Raw genomic sequence first — 16,688 nt, 5'->3', positions numbered from 1 at the left:
AATCTTCTTCCTCATGTGGAGGGCATCATATTCCATATTTACTACCTTACTGCCGTAGATTTTAATGTGTCAGAACACTGCAAGTTTGGTGGAAAGAGTAATGAGTCTTTTTCATGTTTGGATAAAAATGCTTTTCTGTTGTTGTTAAGTCAGTAGTAAGCAACAGTGGTTGTAAAGGTGTTTCCTACAAAAAAGGATTAGATCTAGAAATGTGAGAAGTATGAGGGATTTGTGAAGAGCAAATGACAGGTTGTTATGTTGTACAGTTTTACTGAGTATATTTTAAAGGGTCCTGTGCAGAGTAACTTATATTAATGAATCATAGAATCACAGAATGTCTTGGATTGGAAGAGCCCTTAAAGCGCACTCAGTTTCAACACCCTGTCATGAACAGGGTAGCCACTCACCAGGTCAGCTGCCAGGACCCTATGCAAACTGACCTTGAATGCCTCCAGCAAGGGGGTGTCCACAACCTCACTGAGCAAGCTGTTCTGGTGTCTCACCACTGTCCCAGTAAAAAATTTCTTCCTAATAACTTGTCTAAATTTGCTTGCTTCCAGCTTAAAACTGTTTCCTCTTATTCTGTTGCTACGTGCCCTTATAGAAAGCCCCTCTCCAACTTTCCTGTAAGCCCCCAAGTGATACTGGAAGGCTGTTGTGAGGTCTCCCAGGAGCCTTCTCCGGGCAGAAGGTCCTCAGCTTTCTTAGCCTGTGTCTGTAGGTGAGGTGCTCCTGCCTTCTGGTCATCATCATGGCTCTCCTCTGCAGCCACTCCAATAGCTGTGTCCTTCCTGTGTCAGAGGTCCCACAACTGATGCAGTACTCCATTTGGGCTCTCACGAGAGAGGGGCAGAATCTTAACCTTGACCTGCTGGTCGTGTTTCTGTTGATACAGTCCAGGATACGGTTGGCCTTCTGGGCTGCAAGTACACACTGCCAGCTCATGTTGGGACTTTCATCAACAAACACCCCCAAGTGCTTTTCTTCAGGGCTGTTATCGTTATTGGGTGATGTAAAAAGATGGTCCCTGCCATGTCTATTAGCTCCATTAAATACAAGAGGGCCCCAGTGAGGTCTCCCTGAATCCATTCCTTCTCTCATCTGAAAACAAGCCCAGCTGCCTCAACCTGTCTTTGCAGGACAAATGCTAGGGAATGGAGAGCTCTTGTTCTTAAAGAGCTGCCATCTCTGTTCTGTTTCTGTGTCCATAAAGACAGCTTCCCAGAAGATCTCATCCAGGGTCTTGACAACTTTTTGCTGGGAGTGTATTCCTCAAGATCAGAAACTCAACTAGGGCATTGTTGTTGTAGCCTAGACCATGTAAGATGAGCTTTAACCTAGTCCAGTGTGTTAAGTGCTATCAGGAAGTTCTGAGTAACTAGCTTCAGAACTCTTGTAACTTTAATTCATTTTGTGTAAAACAAAAATAGCTCTCCTACTGGGGTATTGTAAATTAGGCTTTTGGGAAGAGTGGCTATTTTGTTTTACAAATGGATAATTGTTAGCTGTAGACCTAAGACAGAGACTAGAGTTGTCTGTAAGGTGGAACACAGGTGATTTATTTCACAGGACTGTATTTTCTATACTGTTTATTTTTCATTGTTGTGGAGCCATTGTGCTTCTGTGCAGAAATTGTGTTGCTGTCCTTACATGAAAAGACCAGTTAGGGATCCTAAATACTTATCCATGTTTCTATTTAGGTCTTCTTTTGTGATACTGTCTCAGATTTTAAAACTGTTTCCCAGCAGTGCTGTTAAATGTTCCCACTGTTTTATTGTCATTTGTTACTGCTCAGAGGCTGAGTGTTAACAGAAGTAACGTGTGTACCCAATTCTAGGATTTGCTTCTTTGGCTTCATGAGTACCTTTTTGTTTTTGACAGATACATTGAATACATGTGTGACATGATGGCTGAAGAGCCCATTATTCCTCACAGCAAGCCAATCCTGGTCAGATCCATCATTATGACTCCAGTTCCTCTTTTCAGTAAGCAGCGCAATGGCTGCAGGCCTTTTTGTGAAGTTTATGTAGGGGATGAGAGAGTAACCACTACCTCCCAGGAGTATGACAAAATGAAGTAAGTACAGGTTATGAAAACTGTATGTTTTATTTTTCTGTAGAAAGTTTGTCTTTTCTACGAGAGAAATACATTTTTGTTTGTGCCAGTAGAATAGGAAGCTTCTGGAAAAGCTCCTAAATCCCATTTTAGTTGATCGTGAAAGGTTAATCATGTGCTTATTAAAAAATACATCACGTGGTTATAATAGAAGCATGGAGGTATCTCCACAGAATGGGTGAGTGACAGTGAGGTGGCATATTGCACTGTGGGCTTCAGGAGGAAGAATGGAACAAGACCCTTCATGTATTGTACCCCAGGGATCAGTCTTCCCATTTTGCATGTAGTTGTTGTGGGGATATACCAGCATCACTAAAACTGAACTTCACAGTGCAGTCATGAAAAACAGGAAGCATTCATCAACCATAGGAGCACTAAGGAAAGTGCTTAATGCCACTAGCTGTGGTATAGCTTTTCCGTTGCAGTGCATCACTGCAAGTGCAAACAATGCTGTGCAATTCTAGGTAATAGTCACAGATGGAAGAAAGATGGGTGAATACCAAAGTCCTTCTAACTTTCCTATAATTTTAAGCCCAGTAAAGAGATGTCATCAACTTGTAAAGCGTGAGAGTGAAACTGTTTGGGGTATGTTCACCTTTTTTTTTTTTTTTCCTACGATTGTTCCTAAGTGGGAATCCTTAGTAGGAGCAGTGTCATGAAGCAGGACAGCTGCAGTTTCTTTGCACCTTTCCTTGTCCACTATACGAACAGTCATATTCATAATATCTTGTTTGTCTTTTCCTTTGCTCTAGCTGTGCTCTTACACACAATTTCTCTAGACTAACAGAGGATATGCTTTTTCCTCAGGGAGTTTAAAATTGAAGATGGGAAAGCTGTAATTCCATTGGGTATAACAGTACAAGGAGATGTTCTCATTGTTATCTATCATGCGAGGTCAACACTAGGAGGACGACTACAAGCCAAGGTAATGGCACATTTAACTGCCTATGTCAAGGGCTTATTTTTCCTTTGTGCAGTTTGTGTTGTAGGTCTATTTGGAATCTCAGTAAGTACACAGCTTTATTTACTCTTCTTTTTATTCAAATAAGTGTTTTGTGCCTTGTACTTAGGAATTCAGTTTAACAGGCCTGATATATATGTCCATTTTCTTTGTAGTGCTCTCTGTTGTGATGCTTTAGTAAGCATTTCTACAAATTAGATTTACAGTGGTAGTTACTACATTTGTGTGGAGAGCCTCTAGCCATTTTTCAAATTTTTTCAATCTCATCCAGAAAGGTGCACAGTAGGACAGAACTTCTTAATACTGTATAAATAAGCTTCAACACAACCAAAGGAAAATGCCACTCACTACAGAAGTGGAATTCCAGGGACTGTTCATATGAAATGGTCCGAAAAAAAAAAAAAATTGTGTGGTATTGTACCCTTTTCTTAGAGCCAGTTTATGTTTTATAGCACATTTTCTTACTGGTCTTTGCTCTTCCAGAAATAATGCATGTTTCTTTTTTAATTAAAAAAAGAAAAAAGCTAATATATTAGAAGATCACAAAAAAACTTGAAAACAAAGTCTGTCTTCACATTACTAAAAAATGAATCGTATGCCCCTCTCAGAAATTAAACCCAAGGGTCTGTGTAAAAGATTGAAAGATGTAGTGGGAAGTTTAAGATAATCTGGAGCATTGTGGAAATGGATCCAGAGGATTTTCAGACAGTACTACAGTTGGAAAACTCATGGGGCAGACCTGTTATTACTGCACTAGAAGTTTTTCTCTACATTTTCTTTTAACTTTGTATGTAGGAGTACAAAGTCCTGTCATTTGCAGAGATTGAAGGTGGGTGAAAAATTCAGCCAAGGTTAGCTTATTTTTGTTCATTTTCAGTGTCAGTTTCACGGCTAATAACATTAACACCTATTTGTTGTTTTTTCTGACTTATTCACTAATTGGAAAATACAAGAATTCTCTTGTCTGTTATAACACATGATACATCAACAGTGTTTGTAATGAGCTTGACTGGGAGCTTTGATGCAACAGTATTCAGTGTGTTCTTTGTGTTACATACAGTAACTTTTTCCCTGAAGCTCTCTGTGTCTAGTCAAATGGTCCTGCCCCCTGCTTAAACGGGCACCAGACCAGGCTGTTCAGGCAGCTTCTGAGTGTCTCCAAGGGGAGACTGCACAGCCTCTTTGGGCACCTGCTCAACAAATAAGTGCTCACTGATGCACAGGAAAAGGGCACTCTTACAGTGTCCTTCTAAACATGTTACTTCTAAAACTGTGCTGAACAGAGCTGTATCTTTGATTTGTATTTCTTGGTTGGTGTATTGCATGTTGAATTTCTTTGAGTATGTTATTCTGAAAAGTGTAATAAAGGTCATAGCATTTCAGGCTTTACGAAGCTATCTAGAAACATTTGACAAACTGTGACAATCTGAGGTTAGTGCAGGGTCACTCCAGGTAGAGTATACAATGTAGAAAAATGAATGCTGAAATAACTTTTACAGAAATCCTTAGCTTCAGGTTAAGTACAGAACACAGTGTCTCTGCTTGTGAGCTTATGTAGTTTCCCTATTTTTTGTTTCCAACAGATGGCTTCTATGAAGATGTTTCAGATTCAGTTCCACACAGGTTTTGTGCCCCGAAATGCCACCACAGTGAAATTTGCAAAGTAAGTTGACACCTTTTTTTGTAGGGAATTTGGAAGAAGTTTTCTTTCAGATTTATCCTTCCAAACCAGCAGATGCGGTTGGGGAGGAGTAGTTTACTTCTCTTGCAATACAGTGAGTTCTTCTGCTTTCTTATCTCAAAGAAGCTGAAAGTCTTCTTCACAAAACAACAAGATTCTTCTAAATACTACTTCTTTAAGATGTACAGAAATCTACTGAAATATGTAAACAAGTACAGCATACTTTTTAGCCCTATACTGAGAGCTTTGAAGTTCTGTCATCTGTTCATCAGCCTCGTGAATTAACCTGTATACGTTTCTGCAGGTATGATCTGGATGCCTGTGACATTCAAGAAAAATACCCTGATTTATTTCAAGTCAATCTGGAAGTGGAGGTGGAGCCCAAAGATAGGCCCAGCTGTGAGCAGCTGCCATGGGATAACATGAATATAAAGGGACTGAATCCCAAGATCCTTTTCTCCACTCGAGAGGAGCAACAGGAAATTTTATCAAAATTTGGTAATGGATCTCTTAAATATTTAGAGAAGCTGATAAAATTGCTAATAACTTAGTGGTTGAGAATTGCATTCTGGTTCGTTTCTGACATTCCTTTAAATGCAATTTGAAAAAGCTTCCAATGCATGAAGGATTATAATTTGTCCTCCAGTAATAATCTGTGCTTACAGTATAAAAAGCATGATAGAGGTTATCATGTAAGTTATTGCAGATAATGATATTGCAAGAATTCATAGCTCTTGCTTGTTTTAAGGGGTAGTAGGTGGTACGAATGAGCTGTTAATTATTTTAAAACTACTTTACTTTCCCTACTTTAAAATAGGAACCTATACGTTTCTGCAGGTATGATGTGGATGCCTGTGATATTCAAGAAAAATATCCTGATTTATTTAGGTCCCTATTTTAAACTACAGCATTAATAAATCAAACTTACAGCAAAACACTTACTAGTTTTTGCAGTTGAAATAAGGTTATTAATGCTATATTCAAGCCGGAAAGATTTGGACTTTGTTCTGCCATAGCAATCAGGACCTACAAGTCAGAAACCAGCTACTACAACCAAGATTGAGTTTTAGTTTTTCTCTTAGGATCCTAGTTTAAAATCTATTTTTTAGGGAAACCGGAGCTACCAAGGCAGCCAGGTTCAACTGCGCAGTATGAAGCAGAAGCATCCCAGTTGGATCTGTCCTCAGAAAGCGCCCCAACTGAGACAGAATCCCCACACAGCAGTGGTACTGATGCAAATAACTTCTTTCATTCTCTGGAATGGAAAGGTACATGTTGATCTCTGGAGTTACCATCACTTTTTTCTTGTATGCCTTCCAGTGAGCACTGCAGTTGTTCCTTAGGTACTCTTTTGCAGTGAAGTTCACTATTTTGTCAGACAAAGAGGAAAAAGGTATTTGAATAGTGAACTGTGCATGCTAGCACATGAAAAGTCAACTTCTTTTGGGTAAACACTAAGTGTGTTTTTTTTTTTTTGTTATACATAACTTAAGTGCTGACCTATGTTTTTCTTTCTGTGTAAGAATTTTAACCTTAATGGTCTGCAAGGAAACATTTATATTCCCACAGCTTCATTTTAGGCTGTCTAAGAAGCACAAGAAACAAAGAGTAGACGGTGGTGTTCAGATAAGCATGTGCAGACTGAGGAAATGTAACGATGTGGTGCATACGTAAGTCCATTTTCTGGGCTCTCCTCTGCTGGCAAACAGTAACTGCTTGTGTCACCATCGAATGCTGTCTGAGAATGGGGCAGCAGTTACTGAGCAATGTTCCAAGCCATAAGTGGTATCATGTCCTGCAGTGATTGTCCAAGTCAGTGCTGTTCTGAAAGTGTGAATATTGACTTACCTTACGTAGTGGTAAGCGTGGTAGTTTTTCGCATTTTTTCAAAGTATGCATCACAATTTTCTAATTCTTTGTAACTAGAGAAGCCCATCTGTTAACTTGGATAATCTGAACTGGAAGAGTGTAAGGTGCTCCTTTCCCTGTCCTGTGCAAACAGGTGGTACCTGACAGTTTTTTCCATCCCTCTTTGTAAGACTGTTTACATAAGGATTGATTTCATGTATTCTTGCCATGTAAGTCTGACTTACCTTTGACAGAAGAATTCTAGTAATCCGGTGCTGTTATTTCATTTTATTCAAGAAGGAAAAAGTCCAGAAAGTGGAGTAGATGATAACTCGTCTAAAAATGATCATGTTCAACTGTCTGATGAGAGAGAAGAGAGTGATCCTTCAGATGAGGAGTTCCCCACATTTCCAGGTGAAGAAAGGGCAGTAACTGTTGATGAAGGAGACTCTGTTGCCCCAGAAGGAGAGATGCTTTTTGAAGCTGGTTTTGAAACTCCACCTACATTGTTACAAAAATCTCTCACTGAAGAGAATGTAGATTTATTGGGACTGAATTCTGATACTTCAACAGAACTGAAACAGCCTATCTCAGAAATAAACTCATCAAGTAACGCAGCCTTGTTGAACAATCTTTTTGTGAGTAGTGCATCACAAGTTTCAGAAGAGCCCACTGGAGATCTCCTTGGGCAGGGAACAGATTTCTTTTTCAGTGGTCAGTCTCAGCATCCACCTGCTACTCAGAAGACATCAGCAGCAGCTGTGTCTTCAGGTATGTAAATTTAACATTAATATTCTGCTGGTCACCTGGTAAAAACTTACTGCCTCTGTTGTGCTTAGGAAACAATTACCATATTTGATACATACAGTGAAGACATGTTGATCTATAGCAAAAGTCTGACAAAAATTGGCATTTTTAGTACTTGCAGCTGACAGATACTGTACATTATCCATGTATGCTGTGCTTCTAATATCTTATCAGCTTTAATGTAAACAAAAGAGTGTAACTTTTTGAGTTTAAAGCAGGTTCACCAGTCTTAAAGATGAACAATTTTCCTGTGCAAATGTTACATATTAAATCTTTTTCTAGATCCATAATGTAAGCAGCTTCTCTTCGTAAAACAAGAATTGTAGAAACCTGCAGCTTTCTTGCTCTCCATGTAGAGTGGTTGCATTAGATGTGATAGAGCTGTTCTGCATAGGTCAAAAGGCTGTGTGGTATTTTTGAATGTTAATCAGATAAGACTGCCAGGCAACTGGAAATCCTGTAGCTTACTGTTCAAACCAATATCATAATGCTACTGCTAAAAGCTGCTTTCTTGTTGCTTTTCCTGATGTTGTTAGCAGGTTTGTATCAGGAAGGAGAATGTTACTCTTACCTAACCTGTATTTAAAACAGTGTTTGTCTTACCCAAAGCTTTATTAAGACTTTGGCTTATGCCTTTAGCACGTGATTGAATTTTTGAGAGTAGTAACTTTCAGCCTCAATTTGCTGAAAGACTTCTAGGAGTATTAGTCATTCAGGGTAACTATTACAAGCCTTAGTTATACAGAGGTATATATTCAAGGCATTTGGGAGATTTCAAATATTTATTCTGTAGTAATCTCTTGAACTGTGTTACTGTGGTCAGAGAGGAATCAGTTTACCTTTTTTACATAGGCAGAAGTCTGTGAAAGAAGTTTTATTTATATATCTCTGAAAACATGAAGCAGACATGAAAAGTAATAATTTCTCATTCTGCCATTGGTTAAGAAGAGAAGTGAGAATATTTGACCATTGTTTCAGCTAGTACATCAAACTCCTATGTGAAACTTTGTGCATATCTGTTGCTGTGCTTCAGTAAGAGTGCTTACTCATGAGAGGTCAGGGTTTGTTTCTTGAAGTGTTACTGAGTCCTGTATGATGATCATTGCTTCAGGATGTGCTAGGACACTGTGGCAGGATTATTCTTCCTCATTGGCAAATCTGTCAGGAGTCCCTGGTCCCCTGAGGATTTTGACCATACAGGGCAGCAGTAACAGCAAGATCTTAAGCTGTGATTCCAGCTGACTGTCACGTGTTATCCCATGCTGACTATAAATGCCCTTCGCATTAGTTTTTTCTTCACTGTGATTGCTAAGGAGCTGTTGAAAGTGTTGCTTCTTGTTGGCTTTTGTTCTTGCGTTGATGCACTTTCTGCCCTAAAGCTACCAATGCCTTCAAGTCAAAATGGTAGTATGAATGTTTTAATTGACTTTTTTTTTCCAGTAGTTTTATAGTCTGTTCTGTTAAAATTTTGTAGAGACTTGCATTATATATAACTTTTTAAACAAATATAATGGTTTATGTACAACCGATCTCTTGTACTGAAGTATGTCTTGCATGAAGGAAAATAATGAGATGATTGAATATAGCAGCTTTGCTAAGGATTTGTTGAGGACATAGTATCTCAGCCATGCACAGTAAAAACAGCTTTCATGTTGCTATAGAAAGTGTCAGCATCTGGTAACAAAGATAGAATGGTGACTTCAACAGAAAAACTCAGCTGGGGCTCCTTTAGTTGCTGGTATAGTTCTGCTTCCTGTCTTTGTGCCTGAAGGAGTAAAGTACTTTTTCTATATTATTTTTCCTAAAATTTGTTGTAATTCCATTTTTTGCTTCTTTTTTAGCCGATCCTTTTGACCCATTTACAATGTCATCTAGTTCTGAGAATTCAGCGCTGTCTGGCCCAGACCTTTTCGGGGACTTCCTTAATCCAAGCACAACATCTACAGCTAATACATTTCCTTCTAGTTCACTTCCACCTTCTTCCAGTTCAGATTTCCTAAATTTAGGTAAGTTTACTTCCAGTGTTCTGTTTTGCAGCAGTTTCTGCTGCTCTGTGCATTTGTCTTTTGTTGTAGTCAAGGTGGGTTAGCGTTTCAATAGATTTGCTTATTGTGACCACTAGCTCCATATTCTTGTAACAGATGCACGTGTACCAAGCTGCAAGGTCTTCCTGTATAATATATTGTAATATTTATGATGCAAGGGGATTTCTAGAATTGCTGACCTCCTGTTAGGAGCTGGATTTTCCCCCAGGAGCTCTTAAAACTAAGGGTTTTAAGCAATCACAAATTACAGCATTCTGTTGTCTATATAGCATTTTGAATGTTTTGAGATTTCAGTCTTTCTGAAAGTCTTTGAAAAGAACTGAGTGATTCAAGCAAGCTAGAGTATAACTAGATCTTAAAATACAAGCTGAAGCTATCTGGAACCTTCTTGACCTGCATGTGTCCTGATAATACTTACAAGATACATTATGTAATGCTCTAATCTTATTTGCTTCCTTTGATTCCTGATGGATTTTTGACGAAGCCTTTTATTCATGTACTTATTCTGAAATCTATTTATCCTTAAACAGAAGGCTTTGTAATATGTTGCTTCTTTCCCTATTTCCATCCTACACATCTATGTCTGAAATGTTGTTAAATAGAGCATCTATGCATGCTCATTATTTAAAGAAATATGCCGTTATAAAAATGATGGTGTCACAGAGCCAGAGGTGTTCCTTCTTTCATTTTCTTTTGAAAGAAAAGGAGCAACTACATGGTTATACTGTGACCCGTTAGTCAGCATTTATCCAAATTAACAAAAATAGAATTTGTAAAGCTATTTGTCTTCCATCACTCCTAGAAACAAGAGGATAGGAGCACAATAAAAATAAAGGGCTACCAATTAGAACAGGTGTTTTCAGAAGGATGACAGGATATGTAAAGGAGCTGTAAGTGGTTAAGATTTGATGGTATTTTGAGTAAGAATGGAAAAATTGTCTTCTACAGTTTTTTCAGTTGCTGTGCTTTGAAAACACATAACTCTAGATGGCACTGATTTCTAAAATATCTTCTTAGCTGCTTAGGATTAATTTTCCTTCATTTATAGAAGATACTCTTTGCAGAGACTGTGATGGGTTAACCTTGGCTGTCTGCCAGATGCCCACAGCTTTGCTCTTGTTCCCTCTCACCCAGAGGAAAGTGGGAGAAAATAAGGTGGAAAAAATACAGTGACTGAGTTAAAGGAAGATCACTTACCAGTTACTGGGTACAGGCTTGTTTTAGGAAAGACTAGTTTATTATTAATTAAAAATACAGTTGGATAGTAAGAAACAAAGACCTTCCCCTTGCCTCACTTCTTTCTAGTCTCAACTTCACTCTTCCATTCCTGACCCTTCAGCCTCCTTTTCCACACAGAGAGGGATGGGAGCTACTTTGCTGCTGCTTCCTCCTCACGCAGTTACCCTGCATGGGCTCCTCCTTGCAGCATATGGTTCTTCTTACAGATTATAGTCCTTCATGGTTTGCTGTAGTGCACGTCCTTCCCATGCACTGCAGTTCTTTACAAACTGCTCCACCATGAGACCTTTCCACACAGTACTGTCCTCCATGAGCATGCAGCTCCCACAGCCCTCCTGCCCCACTGTAGGTTCCATTCCACAGGCTGCAGCTCTGGCCTGGGGCTGCTCCTGTGGGGATGCTCCTTGGCTGTACCTCCTCCATGCAGTGCTGCTCTGGAGGCTCCTCCTCGAGTGCTGCTCTGGAGGCTCCTCCTTGAGCTGCATGTGGAGATCTGCTCTTGTGTCCTCTGTAGGCTGCAGGGCCTAGAGAGCTTGCATCACCATGTTGTCAGGACGCATCCTGAGGTGGGTCTGTCCAGTACAGGGAAATCTCTAGCCTCTTCTCACAGAGGCAAACCCTTGTGACAAAGTCTTGCCATGCAAACACAATACAGACATTAAATAAAGTGTGTGCTGTCAGGAATATCAGGACAGGATAATATTGTTCTTCAGAACTGCATTGCTTCTTAATGAAGTTGTATTTAGGAACTGTGATATCACATTCCTCAGTCCTGACTCTAAGAGTGTCTTCTTCATATAGCTTGTATGCAGTTTTGAGATGCCTTTCCTAGTAGAATAGATGTAGTTGGCTCTACCTCTGTCTGATGTAGTCCTGAGTGTTAGCTACAGAGAAATTGGGTAAAAAGACACAATACTTGCTTGGCTTAAGTAAAGGCTCTCTTTTAGATAGAAGACTAGCAATGTAAATACTGTCTCTACCATCAGTTTAGGAGTTATGCTGCTTTTGTGATTGGTTCTGCCAAGAAGATCCCTCTTACTGCTTCATTTGCAAAGTGTTCATTTCTATAAAGAAAGTAATAGATGCATGTTTTAGTTGTGTAGTTGTCAGTTGTCACTTAGGCCAATATTGTGGTCACAGTTGCTTATAGTTACTAAACATGTGATTTTTTTTTTAACTGTTAAAAGATTTCTAAATTTCAACACTGATCTGTGAAACATAGTGTTCACTATAATCTATATCACTTCAGAAGCAGTTTATTCTGGTGATTGTCTAGTTGATAGCTCAAAACATGGTTAAGTAGAGCAAGCTGCCCAGAACTGTGTCCTTTCTGATTTGTATATTTTGATCTCCAAGTGCTGACTCTACAGCCTGTCTGGGCATCTTATGCCTGTGACTGCTTTTACAGGAAAGAGAACAGTGTTGAAATTGAGCTTTCTGTTTTTCAGTCTGTGCCCATTTGCCTCCTGGCATTCCAGTTGGGCAGTGCTGACGTGAGTCTGTCTTTTTCTTCTGAAATCTCTCACCCCTAACCCTCTTCCACTTAAGTAATGCCAGTACACTCGGCCATTCTTCGGAGACAGGTCTTCAAAGCCCTAACTGGCAGAACCCTCTTTCATACAAAATGTAAGGTGAAAAAATACTCAAATGGTAATTTCTGCACTCTAAATATTTATCTGTGGACCAAAGGAGACTACCAGTGTGTTTTGTTGTCTGTAACATTTGAATAAGTATGGAAGGAAGAAAATATTTTAAGATACCCACCTTCTATGCTTGATGTTCTGTGTTTTGTTTCTCTGACTTTAGTGCTAACTTTTACTCTCATAAATGCGTTAGGCTGTCCAGTATTTTAATATAGTTTGTAGAGGTTTCTGTCAACATATGCAAAATATGCTAAAAATGCTCTCATCCTCAGTTTACTGTTATGCATTTCCAAATATTTTTGAGTTACTGAAACCGTTTCTATGCAGGCTTTCAGAATTCATGTGGAAATTGAGAAATTGGGTAGCATTTCATTTTCTTTCAGTTTACCTTTTAAATGACAGCCCTTCTGTGTTTTAAGCTGAAATTGAGTATGTATTTGAGCCCTTAATGTTCTACGCAGTCACAGGTACAGTCACAGGTATTAATTTTAATGTGAAAATGAGGAATACTAATAGTTACTGCTTTTAATATGAATGAGTGAGAAGATAATTGCTAGTTAGCATTGAAAAAGAAACTGCAAAGGAAGGTGTTCACTTAAATGACAGGCCTGGAAAAATTGTGTGGAGAGAGTAGAGGAAGGTGCAAACACTGGTTGGTGAATTGAGGAAAGTATTAAACCCATTAAAAATAAATTGGTAACATCACTGTTGGATAGGGTGAATCTCTTGGGGTAGATGTAATTGTCTAGAATTATAGATAAATGGATAAGCTTTACTTGGTAGTAAACAATTACTACACTTGTATAGTTATCAGGCGAAAAGCTGATCTTTGATGATTAAAATGACTAAAATTTTTGACTTATTTCTCAGTGTAGCATAAAATTTTAAAGAGCTTTAAAATGTAATCTTAATTTATAGGAGATACTTTTAGAATTACCAAGGTTGGAAAGGACTTCCGAGATGTCCAACTGTCTGCCTATCACCAGTGTTTCCCATAAGCCGTGTCCCTCAGTACTGCATCTAAGCATTTCTTGAACACCTCCAGGAACAGTGACTCCACTACTCCCTGGGCAGCCCGTTCCAGAACCTTCTCTAGTGGAGTTTTTCCTTACATCGAAACTGAATCTCTGCTGGCACAACTTGAGGCCATTCCTTCTCACGCTATATGCTTGAAGAGGTGGATTCCCACCTCATCTCTGCCTCCGTTCAGACAGGTGTAGAGAGTGATAAGGTCACCCCTGAGCATCCCCTTCTCCAAACTGAGCAATCCCAGCTTCCTCAGCTGCTCTCCATAAGGCCTGTGCTCCAGACCCCTCACAGCTTTGTTGCCCTTCTCTGGATGCACTCCAGGATATCAGTGTCTCTCCTGTAATTGAGGGGCCCAAAACTGAGCACATCTCTCGAGGTGCGGCCTCCCCAGGGCTGAGTACAGGGGGACAATCACTGCCCTGCTCGTGCTGGCTGCACTCATTCTGATACTTTCAAAAGAATGTATGGTCAGTTAAGATATTACAGGACAGAACATAAAAAAATATTGATCAGTTGCTACTAAAAACATCAGTGTGGCAAAAGGATTTTTGGTGTAAATCTTTCTTCACTTGACAGAGAAGCTAGGATATGAGATGGCTGTTCACTTAAATTTAAGAGCAGGTTATCAGTTCTTGAGTGGCCACACTTAAGATACCGAACTATTTTCAATGGAAGGACGCGTGTCCATTACCTTAGTAGGTAATTGTTCAGTGAGCATTTCTGAGAACTGAATTGGTTTGTTTGGATGCAAAAGTAGGTAATCTTTAATGGAAATCTGACTCCTGTGAGTATGAGTTTGCCTGGTATTTTAAAAAAACACAAACAGGCATGAGACGTGGAAAGTGATCATAAGAAACCTGCATGATCAGTGTTGCTTTCTCCTCTGGTTTCTGTGGTGACTGTGCTCTTAGTCAGACTCTAAGCAAGCATCATATAAGCAAGGCTCTTGGTTCATACAAAATCCTGTTGTCATCAGTGATTAAAGGATTTCCTGTGATGACAAGTTAAATAAAGAAAACCTAATGTATAGTTGAGTAGTTTATAATAAAAGGTAGGTGTCTTATTTTGGGAAACTGGAAAGCGTGATCTGATTACAAGCAAGCAATACCTTAGCACAGTTTGAGCTGTGTAAGTAATGAACCATGCTCTGACCTCCAGTGGTGACTGCTGTATGACAAAGACACCTCTTAGAGAAAAACTTAAGGGACCAAGCTGCTGTAGACCTGCTCGCTCTTTTCCGAAGTATGTAAGCTTTTGTTGTGTTTAACTGCACAACATATTTCACTCTTTCTTTGTGCTGATCCTTTGTATCGATGGATCTGTGCAAATTCTGGTGTGTTAGGCTACAAAAATAAGGAATTCAGTGTAGTCTGGTCATACCCCTTCAGGATAGTTTTATCACAGGACAACATCATCAAGTGGCTGAAAGCTTTTTCATCTCCGTGTGAAAAACATCTAAATATAGAGGTCATAAGCCCAAACTGTCTCTATCTTAAAAATCAAGGGTAATTATTAATTTCAGACCCATTTAGTGTCTGGGAATGGCATGTAGTACATAAAATGTCTGAACTGATGAATTATATACTTGAACTTGTTTAGCCCATTATGTTGCTGTATAGCAAGAAGCTGGCATTCTGAGTACTCAGAGGCAAATACATTATTTCTCTGGTATTGGAGACAGATGAATTTTAAGTCTGAAGAGGGCAAAAAATTTTGCTGTCCATTCAGCAGACTTTAACAGCTGTGCAATATCTTTTGTTACAATTTCTTTTACATGCAGCTGCAAACTTCTGTAATAGAGGCTGTCAGCAGGTATTTTTGTAGAGCATCTGGTGTGTTCTTTATGCAACTGGAAGGTCGAAGTGTTACTTTCTAATTGAATTAGACAGTGAATTGTAGTAGTGAAAGTGCTATTTAAGAAGCTTCCAATTATTTCCTTGAACAAAGTCAACTAGCTTGTGTGATTTGGTATCAATATTTAGAATGTAATGTTGAGAGGCTGAGAGAAGTAGAAAAGCCATAAAATAGATAAAACATTCAAAAGTATCAAGATGTCCCTATTCAGGTAAGAAAGTCTGGGTTAATGTTCTAAATTGGTATTTGAAATGTTTTACAGAAATACCACCTCTTGCTGTAGCATTGACTGTTGACATAGAAGTAAAAGAAAAGGTTCAGTCAGTATCTAAGCTGCCTTAGGGGTATCTACAAGGTGTGCTTCAAAAAAAGGTGCTCGGTTTCAAATACCTCCATATGGTTCACTTTAGATATTGTGTGTGAGACGGGGAGTGATCACTTGCAAGGGCCATGGTGGCAGTTACAAACCTGTGTTGAAGGGGTAACTTTACAAATTAATGATAGCACCACTGCATGCAACACAGGTGGTCTGTTTTCAGCTGATGTGGTGGTCTGGCTTTGCACATAGAAAAGTTTATTCACTAAACTAATGATTCTCCTAATCTTTCTATGGAAGAGGCCATTCTAGCAGTATTCTCATGATCAGTGCATTCATGAAGATACTGACCCTAAGAGGGCTCTTAGTGTTGTTTTTTTGTTTTTTTGTTTTTATGAGCTTGCTTTGTCTTGCAAGACCTGGTGTAGCAAATCCACATGTTGCGGTGGCCCTGCTCCACCTGTGTAACACCTGGGCTGTTCAGAGAATAGAACATTGTTTCATAAGACATTGATGCTTTTTGGTTACCCTCTGTGTTGGCAGAAACAGAAGTGTGCTCTGAAGCATTCCGCACACCTATGCTGTTGAACTCATATCATTGTCTGGAATGAAGCTCTCTATGAAGTTGTTGGGATGTTTGGAATTCAATTAAAGTAATTCAGTTGCAAAGCACTCCTTACTCCTGTTTAAGAACATGTAATTTGTTATGGAGATTTAAGCTATCTTTGTAATTGGCCAGCTGAAAATCTTGTAAGCTTTATTGGTGTTGGCAAAAATATTCTTTTTTTTGTGGCAGTTTTCTTAAAAGAATAAAAATGGATATTTTCTTCTACAGGAAATTTGACACCAGAGCCACCTAAAATATCATCTTCTACAAGCCATCCAGATCTCTTAGGTGGATGGGATTCTTGGGCAGATTCTTCAGCAGCCAGCAATGTATCAACACCGCAGTTGAAGTCTCTTTTTGAAGGTAGAATGAATTAAATTCTTCCACTAGAGGGCATAAGAAACACTCCAAACTTCATCACTTTAGCGAGCTGAAACTGTGCACATTTTGGTTTGTTTCTTAAAGAAGTCTTTGCTCTTGTGCTTGAAGCCTCTCTTTAAAGTAGAGGCACTTTAGATTTTCAGAGCTCAAAGGCACAGGAAC

At 39.2% G+C, this 16,688-nt stretch overlaps 1 protein-coding gene across 2 annotated transcripts in view; it reads left to right on the top strand.

Annotated features, from left to right (window-relative positions):
- Nucleotides 1-16,688, top strand: part of GAK (cyclin G associated kinase) — a 67,363-nt gene that overhangs the window by 37,107 nt on the left and 13,568 nt on the right. Inside the window, exons 16-23 of one of the 2 annotated variants that reach the window (XM_052700351.1) lie at nucleotides 1,882-2,076; nucleotides 2,923-3,040; nucleotides 4,660-4,739; nucleotides 5,062-5,255; nucleotides 5,867-6,025; nucleotides 6,903-7,376; nucleotides 9,254-9,418; nucleotides 16,374-16,508. In XM_052700351.1, the coding sequence (XP_052556311.1) occupies nucleotides 1,882-2,076; nucleotides 2,923-3,040; nucleotides 4,660-4,739; nucleotides 5,062-5,255; nucleotides 5,867-6,025; nucleotides 6,903-7,376; nucleotides 9,254-9,418; nucleotides 16,374-16,508 (1,520 nt within the window). The remainder of the gene's footprint in view (nucleotides 1-1,881; nucleotides 2,077-2,922; nucleotides 3,041-4,659; nucleotides 4,740-5,061; nucleotides 5,256-5,866; nucleotides 6,026-6,902; nucleotides 7,377-9,253; nucleotides 9,419-16,373; nucleotides 16,509-16,688) is intronic. The other variant, XM_052700352.1, reaches the window with a different exon arrangement.

This window comes from Tympanuchus pallidicinctus, unplaced genomic scaffold (genome assembly GCF_026119805.1).
Source record: "Tympanuchus pallidicinctus isolate F22 unplaced genomic scaffold, pur_lepc_1.0 scaffold4, whole genome shotgun sequence".
Classification (NCBI taxonomy): domain Eukaryota; kingdom Metazoa; phylum Chordata; class Aves; order Galliformes; family Phasianidae; genus Tympanuchus; species Tympanuchus pallidicinctus.
The sequence above is the reverse complement of the archived record's forward strand: the minus strand, read 5'-3'. Positions and strand labels throughout refer to the sequence as shown.